General features: G+C 40.5%; 1 protein-coding gene across 2 annotated transcripts in view; it reads right to left on the reverse strand.

The window, feature by feature from the left end:
• SLC25A21 (solute carrier family 25 (mitochondrial oxoadipate carrier), member 21) overlaps window positions 1-27396 on the reverse strand; it is a 529689-nt gene that overhangs the window by 203634 nt on the left and 298659 nt on the right. For both annotated transcript variants that reach the window (XM_010835322.1, XM_010835323.1), the window contains exon 2: window positions 11891-11939. In XM_010835322.1, the coding sequence (XP_010833624.1) occupies window positions 11891-11939 (49 nt within the window). The remainder of the gene's footprint in view (window positions 1-11890; window positions 11940-27396) is intronic.

Below are 27396 nucleotides of genomic sequence, written 5' to 3' on the forward strand. Positions count from 1 at the left end.
TGCTTTTGAACTGTGGTGTTGGAGAAGACTCTTGAGAGTCCCTTGGACTGCAAGGAGATCCAACCAGTCCATTCTGAAGGAGATCAGCCCTGGGATTTCTTTGGAGGGAATGATGCTGAAGCTGAAACTCCAGTACTTTGGCCACCTCATGTGAAGAGTTGACTCATTGGAAAAGACCCTGATGCTGGGAGGGATTGGGGACAGGAGGAGAAGGGGATGACAGAGGATGAGATGGCTGGATGGCGTCACTGACTCGATGAACATGAGTCTGAGTGAACTCCGGGAGTTGGTGATGGACAGGGAGGCCTGGCGTGCTGCGATTCATGGGGTTGCAAATAGTTGGAGAATACTGAGCGACTGATCTGTTCTGATATATATTTATATTTATTTATTATTTAAATATATTTATATTTATTATATATATATATTTATTTATTTGGTTGCACCAGGTCTTTTTGTGGCATGCAGGATCTAGATCCCTGACCAGGGATTGAACCTGGGCCCCCTACATTGGGAGTGTGGACTCTTATCCCCTAGGGAATTTCTGTGGATTTTTTTTTTTTTAAAGAAAGGATTTGTTTCCCTTATCAATAAGTCTGAAAAATAATTGTAGCCTATGATAGCAAGATTATTCTACATAAGATCTTTGAGACAAATTTTTTCTTCAATGTTTCAGAGCACCGGGTCCTTAGACAGCCTCTCTTTCTATCTACTCTTCATTATTATTGGGCTGCTGGAGAAATGATTAAAACTGTCCAGTAGCAGCAAAGGCCCACATGCATGTAGCATTCACTATGGATTAGGAAACTCTTAACCAATGGCTTGGATTTGTGTTCAGTGGGAAGGACTACTGAACATGAGGGAGGGGCAAATCTATTTACTGTGGGCCCTCCTGAGTTTTCCACAGTGTAGATAATGTGCTTATGGGGTTCCTTGTTTCCCAAAGAGAGGCAGAACATTGTCAAAGTAAAAATCCCAAGAGTAATATTAATGAAATTTCTTTCTGGGGTTACGTGCTCTCATCCCCCATCCTTCTGTCTTTCTCCAGAAATCCACACCTGTCTAGAACGTCAGGTAGCATTCCTACCAGTGCACAAAATAGGACTACTTTCTCTTGTTTTAGGGTCAAGCTTAGGTTATACTAGTCTTTTTAATTAAATCACTATACAAACATAGGACCTTTTAAAGTTTGCCTGAACTCACTGGCAATGACAAATTTAATTTGTAATAAAGCAATTAGGTGGGGGGAAATGGCATTTTAAAGCATTTATTCCCTTAACACATATTCACTACCGCCCTACGATATGCCAAGGAGAACATAATTAATTGTCACCTCTACCCATTCCAAATATATTATCCATCCTGTGCACAGTTTTTATTTGATTATGTCAATAAATAAAATCTCAAATGATGACTGCATGGAAAAAATGACACACTGCATCTATGTGAATCTGTGGTGTGCCCACCACCCAGGACTTTCTGGCTTTGGCTCAGGAAGTACAGAAAGACATTTCAATTAAATAAAACAAATCCCAGAAAAATCCTGATATGCTCATGCAACTTCAAAAGCAAAGTTGAAGTTACTCACAACTTTCAGGATCCTTTCAGGATTCTGTAACCATTTTGTGCTATTATAAGTTGCCATTGATTGATTTAGCTAAAGGACAAAGATGAAACAAAAATACAGTTTATAAAAATGTGGTTCTACTCCTTGCTTGCTTTACTTCAGACACATTCTCTCCATGGTTAGAAACAAGCCATGACAGTGGTCTAGCCCCAGATTTCTATGCATGGTGAGAAATCAGGCATAACCATGGTCTAACCCTGAATGTGATCTTAATGTTTTATACCACGGACAAATCATTAACATATGGAAATAACCCTCTCAGCTGCTCCATAATTTTTTTTAGATCTATAGACTCTACTGCCTTGACTTTAAACTCCATCTTGAATTTTTTCCACTGTTCTCTCCCAATTATAAAAGGATTTTCTTTTCTTTCTTTTTCTTTTTTTTAAGGATCTATTGGGGAGAAAAAAAATTTCATTCCTTGTTTCCACCCTGCTGTTCTGTTGGCCTCAGTGGCTGCTCAACGTCCCCTCTCCAACCTCTAAATTAAGTGTTCATTTTCAAGTTCACTGCTGTTCTCCCCTCCCCCTGTAAAGGAAGGCTGTGGATGGTCCCCAGCCCAGTCCCTCGCTCTCCGCTGGGCTCCCCACCAAGCAGCCTCTCACCAGAGCCTGTCCTCAGATTTCTCTTTTTAATAAAGTTTATGGTGGGCTTATACCTCTAAATCATTTTTACTCATCAGGGCCGCTCACCTTCCCTCTGTAACAACCGACACTCACTCCCCTCCCGTTGCCTGGCACTGATTTTTTGCCCCTGTAACCTCTCTCAGTAGGACAGAGTGTGTTTTCTCTGGCTGGAGATAATATATTCCCATATCACTCTCACAAACCACAGAATGAGCTCCGCAAGGAAACTGCCCTTCCACTTCCCGTCATTGCTAACAAAGCAGTTTACAGAAATAAAACCAATGAGAACCACAGGTTAATGAGATAGTTAACATACACACACACACACACACACACACACACACACACACACACACGAAAAGAATTCTTTACATAAAGACTTTTTTTTACAGAACTGCCTGTAGGGTGTTCAGCCATGGTTCCCAAAGGCTGACCCAGTGACCAGTCAGGCTTAAGATTCACCCAGGAGGGTGTTAAACATAAATATCCATAGGCCCCACCCCCAGAGTTTCGGATTCAGGGGGTCTGAGGTTTGGGAGCCTCAGAGAGAGACAGAATGTAAATCAGTCTCAGCAGCTTGAGTAAAAGCCCCATAAGCACATATATAACAACACATGGCTGCCAAATTTTCAAGCCATGTGAGACCTTAGAATTCACACAGTGATTAATATGTTTGAGGAGAAGTATGATAAGACTTCTCAGTGCAAGTTAAGTCCTGACGTGAGGAAGATGAAAGCTGAGGTGTGTATCGGCCTGTCCACTCACCGGCAGCCTGTACCTGTGCCTGTGCAATAAACTGTGAGGACGCCACCTCACCCCTACTTCTCCCTGCCTTCCCCAGCACCCCCAAAAGATGTGCCGCACATCTCTTTGACAGGACATGTTTGCAAAGATCAGTCTTTATAGGATGGCCAATTCAGTTCATTTGCAACTGATTTATGTCCCATTCAAAAATGAAACAAAACAAAAACGATGAAAAATGACTCTGGGCAAAATAGTGAACATCTCAGTAATTCTGTCTTCCTGAAGCACAATGAGCCATTTCCCTTCCTGGGAATAAAAGTGTGAAGGGGATGTAAGCTAAAACCCCCGTGGAGTGTAACTTCGATAAATCTGTGGGGTTTTGAATATCACTCTTTCCACACCAGGACAGACCATCAAATGCACATGTAGTAAAATTCCCTCCTACCTAGGGTCTTGCTTATTTGCAACTGTCAACCTATTTTAAGCAAGAGTATTTTTCTTACTAAGGAACCACCGGACCATCTCCCTTTCCCCATAAAGAAGTCCTTTCCCCACTGCCCTCTAGGCTTGTGCTGTCTAATCCCATAACCACTAACCATGTATGGCTATTGAGCATTTGAAATGTGACTGTCAATAAGTAGATGTATTCTAAGTGTAAAACAGATATCAGATTTCAAGGACTGAGTATAAAAAAAAGAACGCAAAACATTTCAATCATTTTTCCAGAGACTAACATGATTGCTATGATAATGTTTTAGATATATGAGGTCAATTAAAATATAGTTGCTATGCTAAGTCACTTCAGTCGCATCTGACTCTGTGCGACCCCATAGATGGCAGCCCACCAGGCTCCCCCGTCCCTGGGATTCTCCAGGCAAGAACACCGGAGTGGGTTGCCATTTCCTTCTCCAATGCAGGAAAGTGAAAAGAGAAAGTGAAGTCGCTCAGTCATGTCCGACTCTTAGCGACCCCATGGACTGCAGTCTACCAGGCTCCTCCGTCCATGGGATTTTCCAGGCAAGATTACTGGAGTGGGGTGCCATTGCCTTCTCCAGATGAGATATAGTTAGGTGAGATATACTGTTAAAATTAATTTTATAAAATGTTTTACTTTAAAAAATATAGCTTTTAGAATGTATTTTATTTCAAGTAGCCAGCACTGTCCTAGGTGAAGTCCAAGAAATTACTTGTCATCTCAAAGCTTGTCACCAGTCCTCCAGCAGCGCCTTCAGTGCTGTGCGCAGGCTCACTCCACCCACCTCTCATCGTGACATGCCTCCTGGAAACCCTCTCATCTCCTTGTTATCCGGTCCCATCTCCAAACCTCCACTACAAGCTTGAAACGTTTTGCCCACCACCATTATCAAGTAATCTCTCCCTTTTTATTTCAACAGATCCTTATTTCCCATATCTCTTTCATGAAATCATCAGTTTTTCAATGAAGAAAACAGTTGCATATTATTCACTTCTAGACATTCCAGTTTGGCCACAGAACTCATAGGGCTCTCGTTTCTGATTGTTTCCCAACACTCATTCATTTGTTTGTTCAACAGCATTCACTGGGCCCCTCCTGGAGGCCAGGCACTGTGCATCTCTCGGGGGTTTCCTAAAGATGTCAGTGCACAGACCCAAGGTGATGTGTAGAGTAACGTCAACAGGAACTCACAGATAAAACTGATGCTCTCCTGTCCTCAGACCCAGGAGGACTCTCCACTTGCAAACACCCTTCTGAGGAAGGATTTAAATGCAGTGCTCACGTAACACAAGTCTTCCAACTTGGAAACCTGAAACCTCCTGACTCCCTATTAAACATTTCCCCTCTCTCACATTTTGTATTCTCCATAGTGTTTCCCTGACTACCTTATAAACTCCATTTGTCTTTGCAGTTCCCATTTCCTCTGCTGACACAGTATTAAACACCATGATTTCCTATAAATAAATATACATATATGCATGTGTGTGTGCTAAGTCGCTTTAGTTGTGTCTGACTCTTTGCGACCCTATGGACTGTAGTCTGCCAGGCTTCTCTGTCCATGGGATTCTCCAGGCAAGAATACTGGAGTGGGTTGCCGTGTCCTCCTCCAGGGGAACTTTCCAACCCAGGGATTGAACCCACATCTCTTACGTCTCCTGCACCACTAGCGCCACCTGGGAAGCCCCATATATATAAATATGTATGTTATATATAAGACTATGCATATGTATAGTCATTTATTTCCTACAGTAAGGTAGGTACTATTACTGTTTCTATGTGAAGATATGAAAAACTGAGGCACAGGGAAGTAACTGATGTTACATGGATAATAAAGAAGCAGAATTTAAACCCAGGCAGCCTAACTCTAGAGCCAGAGTTCTTAAATACTAGGTAATCCTGTATCAGAGAGAATACAAACAAGCACCAAGGAACATGTAAGCTTGAAGCTGGTGAGGCCAGCTGGTGCCAAGTGAGAAAAGCCACACCAAAAATGAAGCCCATGTAGGGAAAGGAAAGCTCAAGGAAAAGAGGGAGAGACAGAGACTGAGAAACAACATGAGAAATGTATGAGATATTACTGATTATTTTATTTTTACTTATTTTATTTTATTTATATAAATCTCGAGGATAAGAAGCCAGAAACTAAACTACCTTTAGTCTTCCTAGTTATACAAGTAAATAAAGTCTTTCCTCATTTGTAGCTACAGGTTCTTAACTGGGAGTCCAACAACAATTGTACACAAAGTTCTTTGTATAAAAACAGAACTATGAAACAATGTACATGCATGTCTCTGGGGAGAATCTCAAAGGAGACCTTGATTCTACTTAACTGCTGTGCTTACAGTATCTTAGCCAAATCTCCTCTGCCAGATCAGGTGGGGACACTTAGAATAAGGTTGTTTTCATGTGATAGCCTATGCTCACATTAGGTCTATCCCTAGAGCTACACTTATATGGAGGAAAATGAATGATTTCTCATAAAGCCAAGTGCTACAGTGCCTAAAATCTTTCCATAAAGGATTTATTACTTACAATTTCTAATCATCTTTCAAAATGCAAAGCGTGTTTCTGTTAAACATAACAGAATTGAAAATGCATGCTTGCAACCTAAGGGTCCATCAGTGGATGACTGGACAGTGGATGGAGAAAATGTGATACATCATATATATATACAATGGAATGCTGCTGCTGCTGCTGCTCTAAGTCACTTCAGTCGTGTCTGACTCTGTGCGACCCCATAGACAGCAGCCCACCAGGTTCCCCCATCCCTGGGATTCTCCAGGCAAGAACACTGGAGTGGGTTGCCATTTCCTTCTCCAGTGCATGAAAGTGAAAAGTGAAAGTGAAGTTCGCTCAGTCGTGTCCGACCCTCAGCGACCCCATGGACTGCAACCTTCCAGGCTCCTCCGTCCATGGGACAATGGAATGCTACACAGCCATAAAAAAAGGAAACTGCCACTTGCAACAACACGAATGGAATTTGAGAACATTAGGCTAGGTGAAACAAATCAGGCAGGATGGACAAATGCTATATGATCTCGCTTATATGTGGAACCTAAAAAATAAAAAATCAAACTCATAGATGCTGAGTACAACATTGGTAGTTGCCAGAGGCTAGGGGTGGGGGTTGAGGAAAATGGATGAAGATAGTCACAAGGTATAAACTTCCATTATAAAATAAGTCCTGTGGATGTAATGTATGGTTAGTAACAGAAGCAGAAGATATTAAGAAGAGGAGGCAAGAATACACAGAAGAACTGTACAAAAAAGAGCTTCACGACCCAGATAATCATGATGGTGTGATCACTCACCTGGAGCCAGACATCCTGGAACGTGAAGTTAAGTGGGCCTTAGAAAGCATCACTATGAACAAAGTTAGTGGAGGTGATGGAATTCCAGTTGAGCTATTTCAAATCCTGAAAGATGATGCTGTGAAAGTGCTGCACTCAATATGCCAGCAAATTTGGAAAAGTCAGCAGTGCCCACAGGACTGGAAAAGGTCAGTTTTCATTCCACTCCCAAAGAAAGGCAATGCCAAAGAATGCTCAAACTACTGCACAATTGCACTCATCTCACACGCTAGTAAAGTAATGCTCAAAATTCTCCGAGCCAGGCTTCAACAATATGTGAACCATGAACTTCCTGATGTTCAAGCTGGTTTCAGAAAAGGCAGAGGAACCAGAGATCAAATTGCCAACATCCACTGGATCATGGAAAAAGCAAGAGAGTTCCAGAAAAACATCTATCTGCTTTATTGACTATGCCAAAGCCTTTGACTGTGTGGATCACAATAAACTGTGGGAAATTCTGAAAGAGATGGGAATACCAGACCACCTGACCTGCCTCTTGAGAAACCTATATGCAGGTCAGGAAGCAACAGTTCGAACTGGACATGGAACAACAGACAGGTTCCAAATAGGAAAAGGAGTACGTCAAGGCTGTATATTGTCACCCTGCTTATTTAACTTCTATGCAGAGTACATCATGAGAAAGGCTGGGCTGAAGAAGCACAAGCTGGAATCAAGATTGCCAGGAGAAATATCAATAACCTCAGATATGCAGATGACACTACCCTTATGGCAGAAAGTGAAGAGGAACTCAAAAGCCTCTTGATGAAAGTGAAAGTGGAGAGTGAAAAAGTTGGCTTAAAGCTCAACATTCAGAAAATGAAGATCATGGCATCCGGTCCCATCACTTCATGGGAAATAGATGGGGAAACAGTGGAAACACTGTCAGACTTCAGGTTTTTGGCTCCAAAATCACTGCAGATGGTGACTGCAGCCATGAAATTAAAAGACGCTTACTCCTTGGAAGGAAAGTTAGGACCAACCTAGATAGCATATTCAAAAGCAGAGATACTACTTTGTGAACAAAGGTCCATCTAGTCAAGGCTATGGTTTTTCCAGTGGTCATGTATGGATGTGAGAGTTGAACTGTGAAGAAAGCTGAGCGCCAAAGAATTGATGCTTTTGAACTGTGGTGTTGGAGAAGATTCTTGAGAGTCCCTTGGACTGCAAGGAGATCCAACCAGTCCATTCTAAAGGAGATCAGTCTTGGGTGTTCATTGGAAGGACCGATCCTGAAGCTGAAACTCCAGTACTTTGGCCACCTCATGCGAAGAGTTGACTCATTGGAAAAGACCCTGATGCTGGGAGGGATTGGGGACAGGAGGAGAAGGGGACAACAGAGGATGAGATGGCTGGATGGCCTCACCGACTCAATGGACATGAGTTTGAGTGAACTCTGGGAGTTGGTGATGGACAGGGAGGCCTGGTGTGCTGCAATTCATGGGGTTGCAAAGATCGGACACGACTGAGTGACTGAACTGAACTGGACACTATATTGTACATTTGAAAGATGCTAAGAGAGTAGATCTCAAAAGTTCTCATCACAATAAAAAGAAAATTGTGACTGTGTGTGGTAATGGATGTTAACTAGACTTATTGTGATTATTTTGCAAAATATACAAACATTGAATCATTATGTACACCTGAAACTAATATGTCAATTACATCTCAATTTAAAAGAAGAAAATGCATGTTTATGTCAGCTCTTTCTCCAAATCCCACTAAAATGACAGTGTGTCAGTTCTGAATGTTTGTCTGCAGACCATTTCTCACTCTTCCCTTGTCCTCTGCTCTATTATTCAGAGGGACCACCTTCTGCTGAGCTGGGCCTCCCAGGCTTCCATGGGTTTAGCATCTAGGAGCACTGATAGGAGACAGTAGAGAGAAGAGAGAAGCCAGAAGACCTTCCCTCTCCCTGTCTGCCTCAGACAGGGAATCTGGCAGTGGTTGAGGCTCCTCTGAGACCAGCTACCACTAGACGGATATACTCCGGTTCTCCAGCTATCGCCAGGTAGTCCTGACCCTTGGGCTTAGGTCACACTACCACCTCCCCCGTCCCTCCAGCCAGGGGTAACAGAATCAGTAATTTACAGAGTGAAAAAAAAATGAAAAAAATTCCTGTGAAGAAAGAACTTGGAAATACATTTTTAGAATCTGTCATCTTTCATTCAACAAAGAAAAGGATTAGGTACAAACAGAACCCAAAAAGAAAGAACTAGACTTATTGATTTTGCCACATCCCAGACAGTAAAGCGTCTGCCTACTATGCAGGAGACCTGGATTCGATCCCTGGGTCAGGAAGATCCCCTGGAGAAGGAAATGGCAACCCACTCCAGTACCCTTGCCTGAAAAATCCCATGGACGGAGGAGTCTGTTAGGCTACAGTCTATGGGGTCGCAAAGAGTCAGACACGACTCAGCGACTTCACTCACAACACATGGGATATTGGGGAAAATGAGGCCTTTCCATGCTCAGATTAATTCACTGTACCATTCTTCAAGCAATAATATCCTATGAGAGGCAAAAACAGCCCACAAAAAACTGAAGCCGTGAGGTTTGGCCTGGTGTAACCCATGCCCACTTTGACAATGCTTGCAACAACTTAGAACCCAATGCCCTTGACTCTCATCAAGGAAAGTAACCTGGTAAAATCACTAATGCTCTGTGGTTTCACGTTTTATCCTTTATAGTTTACAGTCTGTCTTATTCAGAAGCATAGACATCTCCTGTGCAATATAACAGTGATGATTTCAGCAATAATTTAGTCTGTCCTGTGCCCTCCCTGTCACTTGTGTGTTAGTGCCCCCCTGACACATGGTTCCAATCTTGTGTATTCCACTTTGATTCAGTCAACTGCAAGAGTTTGGGGCTTTCAGTTTATTTCATGATTGTGAGTCTGTATTCAGTATAGTTTTTATTGTCATGTAGGTCAAATACCATCCACTATCCCACTGACTTCTCTTTCAGGGTCCCTGGAAGTCAGGTAAGAGCACTTGACAAATTTAAATCAGTGAATTCCCTTTCCATAAAAATATCTATATAAAAAGAAGACAAAGTTCTAATGAATTGGTACATTTCAATAAATACCCTAGTCAAATCCAGTTCCATGAAATGACATTTTTTAATTCACTGTGATGAGATTCCTATTAACTCGTCAAATTGTGAGCTCTTTGAGGGCAGAGCTAACCTAGAACCCACATGCACCAGATGCTCAATATTCTTTGCTAAATGAATGAATGAAGGCTTGCAGGAATGAATGAGTAACCATAATGTCAATATCATGTCTCATTTAAATCATTCTTACTTCTCCTTGCTCATTTGAACACAATGCTAATTTAGGAAATTAGCATTAAATGAAAAAGACTATATATTCCTCAGAGAGTTTAATAACAATACTCTGGCTTTTCAAAGAAGGTTAATATAAAAATTAGGAAGGAAAGGACGAGTTTTGCTTCAGTTTCTGAACTCTATATAAAAGATGGTCCAGGGAGTGCACACACCTTATTGTTTAGTTGCTCAGTCGTGTCTGATTCTTTGTGACTCCATGGACTGTAGCCACCCACGCCCCCTCAAGCTCTTCTGTCCATGGGATTTCCCAGGCAAAAATATCAGAGAGGGCTGCCACTTCCTTCTCCAGTGGATCTTTCTGACCCAGGGATTGAACCTATGTCTCCTGCATTGGCAGGTGGATTCTTCACCACTGAGTCAACAGGGAGCCTACACATACCTTACATTTGAACATTAGTTGGATTTCCTTCTTTCTGTGTTTGGGTTTGGTAACTTGAGGTTGTTATAGACTGAATGTTTGTGGCTCCCCCGGAATTCACATATTGAGGCCCTAACCCCCAGTATGATTGTATTTGGAGGTGAGGTCTTTGGTGGGGGTGGGGAGGAAATAGGTTTAGATGAAGTCATGGGGGATCCCATGATGATGAAATTTGCGTTCTTATAAGAAGAAAGACATGGGTGTTTCCTCTCTCCATCACCAAGAAAGGATACAGCAAGAATGTGAGTGTCTACTCAGGACAGGTAGAGGGTTCTCACCAAGAATCAAATTGGTATCTTGATCTTGAGCTTTCCACCCTCCAAAACAGCCTCCAGTCTATGTAATTTTGTTATAGGTGCAAAAGCTGACTATGAAAGAGGCCACATTCTCATCTTCTCTATCAGAAATGTAATATTATTTGCATGTCACAGACACCTTCCCTTGCTTTCAGCCACCAGCCTAGATTCGGTTGCCTCTTCAGGTAAATTAAGCAACATGTCCATTCAATGACCAGCCTCACTCATCAAGTATTCCCTAACTGTGGTCGTAAGGGTTTGCTTGACCATCACTGTTGGATGGTACTTCTGCTATTAAGCTCCATCCTAGGCATGTTGTTGGAATTGACACAATGCAAATAAATGGAAACTTTCACTACAGTTGCAGAGCTTTTAATTTGAAAAAATAGAGTTCAGTAATTTAGTCACAGATTTAATTTTTTCTAAAAAAATGCTCCAAATCATATTAAAACCCACAAGTTTTGTTTTCTCTTGGTAAACAGACTTAATACATTGCCCTGATTTGTATCTCCCTTTAAGAGCAAATGCATTTTCCAGGAAATATGGCACTCTGCACTGGCAAACAGATGTAGGAATAAATTCTTTAAGCACCATTAAAGAAGTTTACTTGAAATTTTGGAGTTTCACACCAAAATGCTAACTATTAAATAGCAATCTGCTATATGCAATGCCAAGTGGAAGTCTGCTGTCATAATTTACTTAGACAGAGTTACGTTTTTACATCATTTTGATAAATTTCCTTTGCTCACCAGTTAAGTCACAAATCATTCCTTATGGTTGTCATGTGACGGCAGTAAAATATTATATACCTTCAGATGACCTCTATCGAGAAATGCTTTTCACTGCTCACATTTTATCTGTCAAATAGTATTTTCTTTAAGAAGTAAATATAAATGCCATTATTGGGAGAAGCTACCGGCCTAGGACAAGTTCTAGCATTTAGTGTTCTGACAGATCTTAATTTGGATATCAGCCAAAGTCAATAAAACTTGTTCATGCAGAACCTTACCTGGTTTTCACCACATCGAGAGGGTGCATCAGGCAAATTTCTACAAGACCTGAAAGATGATAAAGAAAAGTCCAATAAACACTTATGCAAAGACTGGCTCCTATTTTCTTGAACGTATTGGTTTCTCAAGTATGAAGATTCAAATAAAACACTTGGACCTTTGGACATGACAAGTAACAGAGGCTAATAGCAAAAGGCTAAAGTACAACACAATTTTATTTCAATGGAAGTAAGATATGTGACTACGTTTTTTAAAAAATGGAGTATAATTGCTTTACAATGTTGTCTTAGTTTCTACTGTACAACAGTGTTCCTTTATGTACAACAGGATTATGTATGCATATATCCCTTCCCCTTGAGCCTCCCTCCAGGTCATCACAGAGCACTGAGCTACATTTTTATAAGTGCTCTGGCACAAGCAGGGATTTTAAATAGAGGAGTGATACTAACTTCTATTACTATGTTCTCCTATCAATCTGATCATCTGTCCAGTAACCCTTCCACTGCTCCCAATCACATTTATTAACATGCCAACACATGAGTGGTGATGCTCCAATCCTCTCCCCTTGGTAAATACACCATCTCTCTCATCACAGCATGGAAGTTCTGGAGTCCCAAGCACCTCTAAGTCTGAAAAGCCAATGCCCAACTAGAAGAAGAGCACAAACACTATCATGCAAGGATTAACTGTGATTGGTGAAAGAACAGTTTCTTCAGTGTTCAATTCCCTGAGCTTTTCCTTCTCTCTGGAATGTTGTCCTCCTGTCAGGATACACACAATATACTTCTGAGAATCCTACTTACCCCAGATCTCAATTTGGACAATTATTTTCCCAGAAATCCTAAGGCAGAGACTGTTAGTTGTCCCCTAGCATTCACCCTCTTTTTCTTCCTGGTTGCCCAGAATAAATACATCATTTCCCAGCCTCCCTTGCTGCTAGATCACCACATGACCAAGTTCTGGCCAATGGGAATGTAAGTGAAAGTGGTTTGAGCAATTTCTAGGAAGTCTTTTAAAGTTACAGAGACTGCTCCTCCCCTCTCTTTTCCTACTTCCTTCTGGTGGAATGTGGATTTGGGGCAGGAGAAGTCATCTTGCACAATGAGGTGATTTGGGGCCTGGAGGTCACACACAGCACAGCAACAAGACAGAAGTAGGTCTGACATCATGGAGTTCTGGTCTACCTCAAGACATTCATGTTAAAATTTTTCTATTTCTTCTAAACTATTGCTATTTGGGTTTTGTGCCACTTGTCCTTGAACCTAATTCTAACAGATACAGGCGCCCTTTGATGCACTCCTGCAGTACCCTGGACTTGTGTTATTACATGGCACTGCAACTGTTTGCTTGTCAAAAAGCTCCATAAGGACAGAGATTCCATCTGCCTTATTTACTTTACACCCCCATCACTGTTCCATTGAACCCAGGCCCTCTGCATTGGGAGTGTGGAGTCTGAGCCACCAGACCACCAGGGCAGTCCCAAATATTTACAATTTTTAAGTAAAATTTTAATTCAGTTGTGGCTTAGATGTGCTTTATAACTGAGATTATTTGTAGGATACAAGGCTGATGTCATGAGGTAAAGACCACTTAAAAATGTTAAAGATATACATGTGTGTGAAAATGTATGTGTGTGTGTATGTGTATATGTATGAATTTTGCAAATTCCCCTACATAAAGTCGGGGCTTCCCTGGTAGCTCAGCTGGTAAAGAGTCCGCCTGCAACACAGGAGACCTGGGTTCGATCTCTGGGTTGGGAAGATCCCCTGGAGAAGGTAAAGACTACCCACTCCAGTATTATGGCCTGGAGAAGTCCATGAACTGTATAGTCCAACGGGTCATAAAGAGTCAGACATGACTGAGCAACTTTCACTTCACTCACTTCACATATATGTGTGTGTGTGTGTGTGTGTGTGTGTGTGTGTGTATTTCACCTGGAAGCATTTTTTAGAATTCTCACCTACTTGGCCAGTAACCACTGGTGGATGACTCAATAGTATTCTTAGAGCTGGGAACAGAAAATCACATTAAAGAAAGGCATCACTTCACAGAAAAGATGTTTTTTTTTAGTGGTTTTTTTTTTTTTTTTGAGATTATAATGCTTACAACAGAAAGTAGAAAATCCACTTTTAAAAACCATTCCTTTGTAACCTAAGCCACAGAAAAGAGACAATGGAAAGGGCAAGACCACATTGATGGACTGATTATGGGACATAGCACCCCTGCTAACTCCTAACAGAATCCTCACGTATAGAAAGCTAGAATGCTGTGGTCCTGTTGTCATTCCTGTGCCTTCCTTCCTCGTCCACCTCTGCCTTCAGCCATGAGCAATGCTGCAATGGGCTTTGGTAGCCTTTTTAGCAATAGGATAGGGGATCTCGGAAGACAAACTAGGTGCCCAAAGGTGGACCTGAATGTAGGTTATTAAAAGATAATGTCAAGTGATCCTTCAGTTCAGGTCTTAATTTTGATTTTAACTACACACAATGTTATTATATATTAATCTGTTCTAAGATACATTGTTTGAGAACAGAGTCTTCTAAATTTAACTCCACCTTCTTATCATTGAGTCAAATCACATTTCCTTTCTCTACAATCCCATGACATATACCAATTCTATTACATTTTACATTATTAATATTATATTATATTACAACTCTACTACATATATCAAGAATAGCATTTATTGTATCATGTTATGGCCATTAACATGTCTAGTCAAGGCTATGGTTTTTCCAGTGGTCATGTATGGATGTGAGAGTTGGACTATAAACAAAGCTGAGCACTGAAGAATTGATGCTTTTGAACTGTGGTGTTGGAGAAGACTCTTGAGAGTCCCTTGGACTGCAAGGAGATCCAACCAGTCCATTCTAAAGGAGATCAGTCCTGGGTGTTCATTGGAAGGGCTGATGTTGAAGCTGAAACTCCAATACTTTGGCCACCTGATGCGAAGAGCTGACTCATTGGAAAAGACCCTGATGCTGGAAAAGATTGAGGGCAGGACGAGACGGGGATGACAGAGGATGAGATGGCTGGATGGCATCACTGACTCAATGGACATGAGTATGGGTAAACTCCGGGAGTTGGTGATGGACAGGGAGGCCTGGCATGCTGTGGTTCATGGGGTCACAAAGAGTTGGACACGACTGAGCGACTGAACTGAACTGAACTGAACTGATAGCCACTAACATACAGAAATACAGAACTGACTCTCCACACTGCTCCCCACATCCCCATATTGGCCATTGCAATATTCATCTCCAGACACTACAGTCTATATGAATAGTATCTCCTGCATTTATGAAAATGTACAGTCAAATACAAACCATGAGTTCTTTGAGAAGAGGGTGTATTTAACTTTACAAGCCCACTGAGTAAATCATGCCAAATACATGAAATTCACTCTTAAGTTCTCTATCTACACTCACTTCCTTGGTGATCTCATTCTAATTCATGGTTTTAATTATCATCTATATGCTAACAACTTGCCCAATACATGTCCAGTACAGGCTTCTCTTTCAAAGTCTAGACTTAAGTATCTGATTGTCTATCTAATGTCTCTGCTTAGATATCTAACAACTTTCTCAAAATTCACATGAGTAAAACTGAACAACTTCCCCAACACCCCTATTCAATAAAACAAAATAAAATAAACAAAACAAAAACCAACCTGTTCAACCTTAGAATCACTGTGGACTCCTCTGTCTCTCAAAATTCTCTTCTAATCCATTGGCTCTACTTCAAAATACAAACAGACTTCTACCATCTCTCACTTCCTCTACTGCCTGTACTCTTGACCCTTTTCTAGTTAAGTTATGGTCATCATTTCTCAGCTGATTAACTGCAGCACCTCATTAACAGGTTTCCCTTCATCTACCTTTGACCCCTTCCATCTGTTCTCACCCAACAGACTGAGTGATCCTTTTTAACATGTAAGTCATTTCACGTCATCCCTCTGGTCAGCAGCAACTCCCATCTCACTCACAGAAAGGCCATGCATAATCCAGGCCTGCACTACTTCCCTCAGCAACTCTCCTACTATTCTCCCCTCACTAATTCTACTCTGGCCACAGTGGTCTCTGCTGTTTCCCAAACATGCCAAGACTGTCTCAGCTTTCAGCCTTTGTGCTAGCCATTCCGTCTGCCTGGAATACTCCTCCCTCAGATTCTACGTGGCCAACTTCCTTTACGTGGTCACTGAGTAATCTGACCACTCTAATACAGAGGTCTGCTCTTTCCTATCCCAGAATCAAAAAACAAACAAACAAAAAAACACGTCTTGCTGCTCTGTTTTTTCCTCTTGCCAAAGTACTTATCAACTTCGAACATAATACATTATTTACTTCCTTTTTTATATTTATTGTTTCCTGTCTTTTCCAGTAGAATATAAGATTCACCAGGGCAGAGATCTTTGTCTGCATTGTCCACCAATATGCACTAAGTACCTGAAATATACCTGAAACCTAGTAGTTGCTTGATAAAGATTTGTTGAAAAAAGAAACGGATTATATAAAATAATAAACCGCCACAATGATGGGTCTCCTTTACAACAATATGTAGACGATGAAGTTTTAAGAATTCAGCGTACATAAGGAGAACTTCATCCAGTTATTCAAGAAATCCATGATAATGTATAATATAGGAAGTTAGTCTACTGAAACACTCTGAGTTTGTATGTATCCTCTAAGTAGAATGGATTATTCCAAAGATAATTTTGTTAAGTAACTTTTTATCAGAAAACAGAATCAGAAAACATCTCAACATCTTCATGAAGATGAAAGGGGATAGTAATGCAGAGAGAGAGCTGAAGCATTCAAGCATCCCAAGATGTCAGTTACAAGTAAGACCTATGTTTTCCTTTCACCAAAGCCAAAAATTTTGCATTGTACTATAGCCCAAGCATTTTAAAATAAAACTTGTCTTCTATTTTGTCCTCTGAAATCATAGTACCCTAACCATTACCCTGATTTTGTGTGACATCTTTAACTCTTTAAAATATAAAGGAATTTAAAAAAAATTTTAAAGAAAACCACGAGGAATAAATGGTCTCAAACTGTGCAAATCTGAAATTCAAAAATAGAACAGCTACAGACAGAACTAATATTTTTTCATCTATTCTACTAGTCAAGCAAATCATTACAACATCCTATTTGATAGCCTGCCCAGAAAATGTGGTAGCCCTACTGAATTATAAGCAATGTGAGACTCATAAAGGGAAATCAAATAAATACTTTCCCCTAATAACAGTTAAAGCGTACTACCTTTGTGGCATAGTAAATTAATATTATGCACACTGAATTGGCTAAATAGGCAGTGTAATTTCGCAGGTTTGAAAGATGTTGTTAAAAGTTAAGCTTTTGGGCAAGCCACAGACTTCCTTGAAAATTCTGAGCAAATATTATCATGGAAGTTTACTATTAGTTTGTATTTTTCTAAAGAAACTAACTCCAAGCAATGGTCATTAGCACAAAACTAAAGGGAGTGCAGTAACTTGCTTGGCATAAACTTCTTGCTCTCATAAAGTTTATTATTTCATCGACTTCAGGATATAGGAAAATATATTTCAGAGTTATAAACATATACATACATTATGCATGAAATCATGATAGATAGAGAATGTACAAGGAAGGAAGAAAAGTTGATGCAGAGCTTAAAAACAAGTGGGTTTTTAAAAAGCACACTTTGAATGAAAGGACAGAAAAGCTGAGAATTATTAAACTAATGAAAATCTCACTTGTAAGCAAAGTTTTTACTAAACTCAATTTCAGCTCAATGTAATATATTTTAAAATTATTGTTTTCTTTTTTAATTCAATGGAAGCTATCCTTTTATTTTCCTTTACTTGCTATTAAACTTTATATTAGACCCCAAGTAAGCTCCAAGTGCACTTAGGTAAGTGGTTCAATTTTCAGATATGTTGTTGGTCTTTTATGGAAAGTTAACTGCTATATATGGGCCTTAATACAATGAGTAATGCAATGAGAAACACCAGGGGAAAAGCAAGCTGTGGATTAGGCTGGCAGATGGTAAAATACCCCAGTTCAGTTCAGTTAAGTCGCTCAGTCTTCTCCAACTCTGTGGCCCCATGGACTGCAGCACGCCAGGCCTCCCTGTCCATTACCAACTTCCAGGGCTTACTCAACTCATGGCCATCAAGTCAGTGATGCCATCCAACCATCTCATCCTCTGTTGTCTTCTCCTCCCACCTTCAATCTTTCCCAGCATCAGGGTCTTTTCTAGTGAGTCAGTTCCTTGCATCAGGTGGCCAAAGTATTGGAATTTCAGCTTCAGCATCAGTCCTTCCAATATTCAGGACTGATTTCCTTTAGGATGGACGGGTTAGATTTCCTTGCAGTCCAAGGGACTCTCAAGAGTCTTCTCCAACACCACAGTTCAAAAGCATCAATTCTTCAGTGCTCAGCTTTCTTTATGGTCCAACTCTTACGTCTATACATGACTACTGGAAAAAACATAGCTTTGACTAGATGGACCTTTGTCGGCAAAGTAATGTCTCTGCTTTTTAATATGCTGTCTAGGTTGGTCATAGCTTTTCTTCCAAGGAGCAAGCATCTTTTAATGGCTGCAGTCACCATCTGCAGTGATTTTGGAGCCCCCAAAAATAAAGTCTGCCACTGTTTCCACTAATTCCCATCTATTTGCCATGAAGTGATTGGAACGGATGCCATGATTTTAGTTTCCTGAATGTTGAGTTTTAAGCCAATTTTTTCACTCTCTTTCACTTTCATCAAGAGGCTCTTTAGTTCTTTTTTGCTTTCTGCCATAAGGGTGGTGCCATCTGCATATCTGGGGTTATTAATATTTATCCTGGCAATCTTGATTCCAGCTTGTGCTTCATCCAGCCTGGCATTTCGCATGATGTACTCTATATATAAGTTAAATAAGCAGGGTTACAATATGCAGCCTCGACATACTCCTTTCCTGATTTGGAACCAGTCTGTTTTTCTATGTCCGCTTCTAACTGTTGCTTCTTGACCTACATACAGATTTCTCAGGAGGCAGGTTAGGTGGTCTGGTACTCCCATCTCTTAAAGAGTTTTCCACAATTTGTTGTGACCCACACAGTCAAAGGCTTTGGTGTAGTCAATAAAGCAGAAGTAGATGTTTTTCTGGAACTCTCTTGCTTTTTCGATGATCCAACGGATGTTGGCAATTTGATCTCTGGTTCCTCTGCCTTTTCTAAATCCAGCTTGAACATCTGGAAGCTCATAGTTCACGTACTGCTGAAGCCTGGCTTGGAGAATTCTGAGCATTACTTTGTTAGCGTGTGATGAGTGCAATTGTGCGGTAGTATGAGCATTCTTTGGCATGGCTTTTCTTTGGGATTTGAATGAAGACTGACCTTTTCTAGTCCTGTGGCCACTGCTGACTTTTCCAAATCTGCTGGCATATTGAGTGTAGCACTTTCACAGCATCATCTTTTAGGATGTGAAATAGCTCAATTAGAATTTCATCACCTCCACTAGCTTTGTTCGTAGTGATGCTTCCTAAGGCCCACTTGACTTCACATTTCAGGATGTCTGGCTCTAGGTGAGTGATCACACCATTGTGGTTTCTGGGTCATGAAGATCTTTTTTGTACAGTTCTTCTGTGTATTCTTGCCACCTCTTCTTAATATCTTCTGCTTCTGTTAGGTCCATACCATTTCTGTCTTTTATTGTGCCCATCTTCCATGAAATGTTCTCTTGGTATCTCTAATTTTCTTGAAAAGATCTCTCATCTTTACCATTCTATTGTTTTCCTCTATTTCTTTGCACTGATCACTGAGGAAGACTTTCCTTTCTCTCCTTGCTATGCTTTGGAACTCTGCATTCAAATGGGTATATCTTTCCATTTCTTCTTTGCCTTTAGTTTCTCTTCTTTTCACAGCTATTTGTAAGACCTACTCAGACAACCATTTTGCCTTTTTGCATTTCTTTTTCTTGGGGATGTCTTGATCACTGCCTCCCGTACAATGTCATGAAACTCCATCCATAGTTCATCAGGCATTCTATCAGATTTAATCCCTTGAATCTATTTGTCACTTCCACTGCATAATCGTAAGAGATTTAATTTAGGTCATACCTGAGAGGTCTAGTGGTTTCCCCTAATTTCTTCAATTTAAGTCTGAATTTGGCAATAAGGAGTCCATGATCTGAGCCACAGTCAGCTGCCGGTTTTGTTTTTGCTGACTGGATAGAGCTTCTCCATCTTTGGATGCAAAGAATATAATCAATGTGACTTAAGTATTGACCATCTGGTGATGTCCATGTGTGGAGTCTTCTCTTGTGTTGTTGGAAGAGGGTGTTTGCTATGACCAGTGCATTCTCTTCACCAAACTCAGTTAGCCTTTGCCCTGCTTGATTTTGTACTCCAAGGCCAAATTTGCCTGTCACTTCAGATATCTCTTGACTTCCTACTTTTGCATTCCAGTCCCCTGTGATGAGAAGGACATCTTTTGGGGGTGTTAGTTCTAGAACATCTTTTAGGTCTTCATAGAACCATTCAACTTCAGCTTCTTCAGCATTACTGAAGGGGGATAGGCTTGGATTACTGTGATATTGAATGGTTTACCTTGGAAATGAACAGAGATCATTTTGTCACCCTTGAAATTGCATCCAAGTACTGCATTTTGGACTCTTTTGTTGACTATGATGTCTACTCCATTTCTTCTAAGGGATTCTTGCCCACAGTAGTAGATATAATGGTCATCTGACTTAAATTCATCCATTCCAGTCCATTTTAGTTCGCTGATTCCTAAAATGTCAACATTTACTCTTGCCATCTTCTGTTTGACCACTTCCAATGCCTTGATTCATGGATATAACCTGTAGGTTCCTATGCAATATTGCTCTTTACGGCATTGGACTTCTATCACCAGCCACATCCACAACTGGGTATTGTTTTTGCCTTGGCTCTGTCTCTTTATTCTTTCTGGAGTTATTTCTCAGAAATTCCTCAAGAAGTGTATTAAATGCCTTTAAGGGCTTCTCAGGTGGTGCTAGTTGTAAAGAACCCACTTGCTAATGCAGTAGATACAAGAGACACAGGTTCAATCCCTGGGTTGGGACGATCCCTGGGAGGAGGGCATGGCAACCTGCTCCAATATTTTTGCCTGGATAATCCCATGGACAAAAGACCAGGGTATGCTACAGTCCGTAGGGTTGCAAAGAGTTGGACACAACTGAAGTGACTGAGCACACACATACACACAAAATGTCTTTAAAGTGAAGGAAATGTGAAGAGAAACAGACGTATCACTTGTTTCACGATTGCATGTGTATATATTATATATACACTTTGGAAAAAGTTGCAATGTATTTTGTGTATCCAGAGTGAAAAAAATGTTCACTGTGACTAGCATTTCAACATTGGAAGTCTATCAACATGCAGAAGGGTAGTTGTAGAAATTAGGACTCCACTCTATCTGCTGAGTACCAGGACCTCTCTTTCCATTCAAAAGAGACTTGACCAATTCTGGGGACTTCTCTATCAGTCACAAAGAAGATATATTGCTTTGCCTCAGAATTTCTTTTTTCTTTAAATTGAAATATATTTGACATATGAAATTATGTAAATTTAAGGTGTACAGCCTGTTGATTTAATACATTTATGTACTATAATTAATATGGCTGCCATTGTAACAACAATTAGCACTTACATCACATAATTATCCTTTATTTTTAGTGGTTGAAATAATTAAATTCCAGCCTCTTCAAATAAATACAGTATACTAACGCATATATATGGAATTTAGAAAGATGGTAACAATAACCCGGTGTACGAGACAGCAAAAGAGACACTGATGTATAGAACAGTCTTATGGACTCTGTGGGAGAGGGAGAGGGTGGGAAGATTTGGGAGAATGACATTGAAACATGTAAAATATCATGTAAGAAACGAGTTGCCAGTCCAGGTTCGATGCACGATACTGGATGCTTGGGGCTAGTGCACTGGGACGACCCAGAGGGATGGTATGGGGAGGGAGGAGGGAGGAGGGTTCAGGATGGGGAACACATGTATACCTGTGGCGGATTCATTTTGATATTTGGCAAACCTAATACAGTTATGTAAAGTTTAAAAATAAAATAAAATTTAAAAAAATAAAGAAAAAAAAAGAAAAAATTAAAAAAAAAAAAGTTTGATAACTTCCTCACAGTTGGTCTTCCTTCCTTCTATTATTGAACTGCTTGGAAAGAAGGATCTTTCTATTTGTCACAAGACTCAGCAACAGAGCTCAGGCCCTCCCTGCCCACTCCTCCAGTTCTCTAGTAAAGCTGACCCTTACCGGCCGGATGCTAAGCCTCTCTTCCCAACCACACATTCAGTGGCATCATGGTGGTAGCATGAAACTGCCCATGGTAGGAGTATTTACACTAAGGAAAATACCAAAAGGTACAAATCAGAGATTTTGTTTGTTTTCTAGAGAGCCAGTTATTAAACACTTACCAGACCAACACTGCCCAAATCCAACTACAAAGTCTGTTACCTTTATTGCCTAGTTGGTCAGTCGTGTCCAACTCCTTGTGACCCCAGGGACTGCAGCCCTTGAGGCTCCTCAGTCCATGGGGTTCTCCAGGCAAGAACACTGGGGTGGGCTGCCATTTCCTTCTCCAATGTTATCTATATTAGGTTCAAATAATTTTAAAAGTATAGTATATGGAGAGTTTTTAATTACCAGTACTTCTTTAACTCAGGGGCTTCCCTGGTGCCTCAGTGGTAAAGAATCTGCTCGCCAATGCAGGAGACTTGGATTCGATCCTTGGGTCGGGAAGATCCTCTGGAGGAAGAAAGGGCAACCCACTCCAATATTCTTGCCTGGGAAACCCCATGGACACAGAAGCCTGGCGGGTTACAGTCCATGGGGTTGCAAAGAGTCGGACATGACTTAGGGACTAAACAACAGCAACAACTTCTTTAACTCTGCTTGTCACAAATTTCCAAGGGTTCCATAAATCAACCTTTAGCCCATATTCTCTGTTCATGATAATTTAACAATAAAATTATGATATTATGCCAGAATTTTTAAAGAAATCCTTAGGAATTGATACCCAAGAAAACCATCCAACCCACCAAACTACTGACCATGCATGTGATTCACAATGCTGTTTTCCCAATACTTAGACCACATAGAGATTTGGTAATGAGTGCAACAGTCTTCCAGGAAAACAGCTTCCTTCCCCTGCCCTCCTCCAAGGGTATGAGCATCTTAAAAGAGAGGAGGGAAAATGTTACTTTAAAGACAGTTTCGCCTCAGTCACTGGATAGGAGTCCAGAAACAGGAAGAATTAGTACTACTTCTTGCAATCTCATTGTTCATCTTGATAGAGTAAGAGACTTAGAACTGTTAAAATATGTGCCACTATTACCTTAATTAATATATAGCCAAGTGTTTTGCACTTAATCACACTTGCCTTTATGTAATAGCTCTTAACTTTTTATTTGCCAAATGACCTAGAACCATAGCTATAGAAATTATTTATTTTGAACTTCTATTCCATACCAGCCTTGGTACCATGCTTTTATGAAATCCAGCTTACTGGGATTTATTTTAGATAAATCCCCCTATGTGCTTAGTCACTCAGTCATGTCCAACTCTTTGTGACCCCATGGACTGCAGCCCGCCACTCTCCTCTGTCCATGGGGATTCTCCAGGCAAGAATACTGGAGTGGGTTGCCATGCTCTTCTTTAGTGAATCTTCCCAACCTGGAGATCAAACCCAAGTCTCCCACATTGCAGGCAGATTCTTTACCATCTGAGCCACAAGGGAAGCCCATGTGCTTTATCAAGGTCTGGCTTATGGGGAACAAAGAAGAAAGCTGATTCATTTTCAGTTATGTAGTCAGCCATACAGTTCAATCACACAGAATTTTCACTAAGTATGGGTTAAGCTAATCTTTACTTCCACATGAAAAACTTGCAAAAATGAAACTGCCCTTCAAGCAAAATAAGTATCAACTGAAAAACAATATTTAGATTCTGAAGTGTGAGACATTACATAAACATGATGGCAGATAGATTTTATAACACAAATATTTAATTATAATAGCACTGAATATATTACTACTCACAGAAATATAATCTAAATAATAATCAATGTTTGATATCAGTTAATATGCTTAACTTACTAACTCACTAGAAACAGTATCTGCCTCCATGGCTTCCATCCAAACAAGCACTGTGGTATGTGTCTTTGCTACTGTATAACATTAAATGCGCTTAACCCCAGTTTTCTGGGAGCCGGACAAGTACACAATCAGGAGGGTTTTCATTCATCAAATTTTTCTGAGTGCATACTGTGTTAGTTATCCTAGCATAGTTCTAGGTGTTGGTTCTCTTCTGCTCACTTCCGTTTTCCATTTTCTCAGGAAGCAAGGTCATCAACCGAGAGTGAGAATAAGGAAGGGGATGTTGGAGAAAGCAGAGAGAAGGTATGAGATAGTTGTCAGTAGGAGTGAGGGAAGGGATGGATGGGGAAACATATAGTAGTATGATTACAAGGCAGCACTAAGGGTACACTTGAGGTCAGAGGTCATGACTTAGTGTCATTTTCGGTAGCCACGTTTTGGCTGTGTGTGTGCAGGCAGAATAGGCAAACCAGAATGAGGTTTTGTCAAGTGAATATGAGGAAGTGACAGGGCAACGAAAAGAATGTGTGCCAGGAAATTATTATAATGGTTGACTCTGGAACTTAAGCTGAGTAGAGGGAAGTGAAGATGAATGGGGATGAGGATATGGTGGAAAGAGCATAGGCTTGCTAGTCCTGTTGGAGTCAGGATACTAGAGGAAAGCGTTAGAGGGATAAGAGGTGGAGTTAACACTGAGATAACTACTAAGTTCCTGTTTTTATGAATACATAGTAACTAAATAGCTTGTTTTTCTTCCTCAGTGTCTCCAGTATCTAGCACAAGGTATGGTATACTATCTATATACGGAATAAAAATGTTGAATGAACAAACTGTTGGTCATATTATTGAGTAATACCAAGTATGTAAAGAACAAATACACTGAAGGATGTTCACTATTCCCTGAACTAGATTCAGCAGATATTCTCTTTGTTTAGTTTTAATCTTCAAGGTTTCCTTGGGTTTATGGTTTGGCAAATATTTAACTAAGATCCAATAATGTACCAAAATGTGTATACCTTAAGCAGTTAATATACTTAATGGCCAAATTACATCATATAGAAACATAGAAAATTGGAAACACCAACTAAAATAATTATACAAATAAACATAGGCCTCTAAAGATGGGTCACGAACCCAATAAAACTACTTTAAGAAATTTTGAATCTGCAGTATTAAGTCCTCAAGTAAAAATGGACAAAAAGTAAAAAAAGAAAGTAAAAGGACACATTCATATTCTTATTCTTAAGCAAAGTTCAGTTCAGTTCAGTCGCTAAGTCATGTCCGACTCCTTGTGACCCCATGGACTGCAGCATGCCAGGCTTCCCTGTCCAACACCAACTCCCAGAGCTTACTCAAACTCATGTCCATCGAGTCAGTGATGCCATCCAACCATCTCGTCCTCTGTTGTCCCCTTCTCCTTCTGCCTTCAATCTTTCCCAGCATCAGGATCTTTTCCAATGAGTCAGTTCTTTGCATCAGGTGGCCAAAGTATTGGAGTTTCAGCTTCAGTGTCAATCCTTCCAATGAATATTTAGGACTGATTTCCTTTAGGATGGACTGGTTGGATCTCCTTGCAGTTCAAGGGACTCTCAAGAGTCTTCTCCAACACCACAGTTCAAAAGCAAAGTTACATAGCAGTTAATGAAAGATTTTTAAAATGAATCATCTTTTTTAGAGAAGGCAGTCCCTAACTTTTTGCCAAGCAATTTAAAATGCATCCTCACTAAAAGAATCTCTTGATGGATGAAAATTAAAACCATGACAATCTACCCTGGAATTCTCAGGTTGTCTAAAAAGTCTGAAAACAGACAAATAAAATTTCTTCATGTGCTACTTTGGTGTTCCAAGGATCAATGTCCTCATTTGTTTTTCTTATGCACCAAAGTAATGCATGTGATAAGTGGACATGTGAAACAGTGGCATAATCTAAAAGCGTAAAATATCTCTGGAAACAATACCTGAGCTCCACCAAAATCCAATTTCTCTTTCTTGATACCATGATCCATCTATCTCATAAATATGGCAGTTCCCAGCATCTTTTGTGTGTGACCATGTGACTAAATTCTTCATCCATGGCATGTGAGAAGCAGAGTGCATAAGACCATGAGTATGCCTCTCTCCTACCTAATTTCCTCTTCCCACTAATTAGAACTTCAGGGTGGTAGTAACTGAAGTTATACCTTACAGATGACCAGACAGTGCCCTAGGGGATGGCAGAGCAACCACTGGAAGGGACCTGTGTCCCAGAGTGACTATGAGGAGCAAAGACTCCCTGATGAACTGAACTATTACCACCAGAACTGTCACATGAAAGAGAAATAGTTCCTTCTTTAAGCTGCTGAATGGTTGGGTCTCTCTGATACAGCAGTTAAGCTTTACCCTGACATATGGTTGTGGTGGTTTAAGTCACTCAGTCACGTCTGAATCGTGACTCCATGAACTGCAGCCCAGCAGGCTCCTCTGTCCATGGGATTTTCCAGGCAAGAATACTGGAGTGTGTTGCTATTTTCTGCTCCAGAGGATCTTCGCAACCCAAGGATCAAATCTGAGTCTCTGGCATCTTTTGCACTACAGGCGGATTTTTTATCACTCAGCCACTGGGGAAGCCCTGACACATACAAATGCCAAATCAAATAGCATCAACATCAATATAGCTGCTAGCTATATTATGAATTCATAAATGGCACCTTTTCTGAACTAAATTCAGCTTACAACCAACGAGGAGAGAGGATTTCCCTGTTTCCAAGGAAGAAGAAAAATGATATTATGAAGTGTTTCAAGACCAACACTGTGAAATTACAGAGTGTGTGTATGTGTGTGTCTGTGTGTGTGTGCGCACATGCCCATGCTAAGTTGTGTCTGACTCTTTGCAATCCCATGGACTGTAGCCCATCAGGTTCCTCTATCCATGGAATTTTCCAGTCAAGAATATTGGAATGGGTTGCCATTTGCTACACCAGGGGATCTTCCCAAAGCAGGAATTGAACCCTCATCTCCTTCCTTGTCAGGGAGATTCTTACCACTGTGCCACCTGGGAAGCCGAGTGAAATTACAGGTTTACTCAAGCTACACCTAAGGCTTTCTCTTGCCTTTGAATGGGTTTTGGAGCACTCGTCATTGAAAATGAATTTAAGAGCATGAGATTAAAAGTTAATATGGAAGATATGGGTCCAATTAGACCACAGTACAATTATTAAAATGAGCACAGAATCTAAAATGCCGCTGTTCAATAAATGAAGCAATACTGTTTTCTCCATTGCAGTTTAATTTATTCAATATTTGTTTCACGCAGTTTGAAAGATACTCCTACAAGGAGTCATTTGTGTTTTAAAGTGGTGTTTTCCAGGATGAACAAACACAGAGTTCACATTTTCCGTTT

The sequence above is a fragment of the Bison bison genome, unplaced genomic scaffold (assembly GCF_000754665.1).
Source record: "Bison bison bison isolate TAMUID 2011002044 unplaced genomic scaffold, Bison_UMD1.0 scf7180017864041, whole genome shotgun sequence".
Taxonomy (NCBI): domain Eukaryota; kingdom Metazoa; phylum Chordata; class Mammalia; order Artiodactyla; family Bovidae; genus Bison; species Bison bison.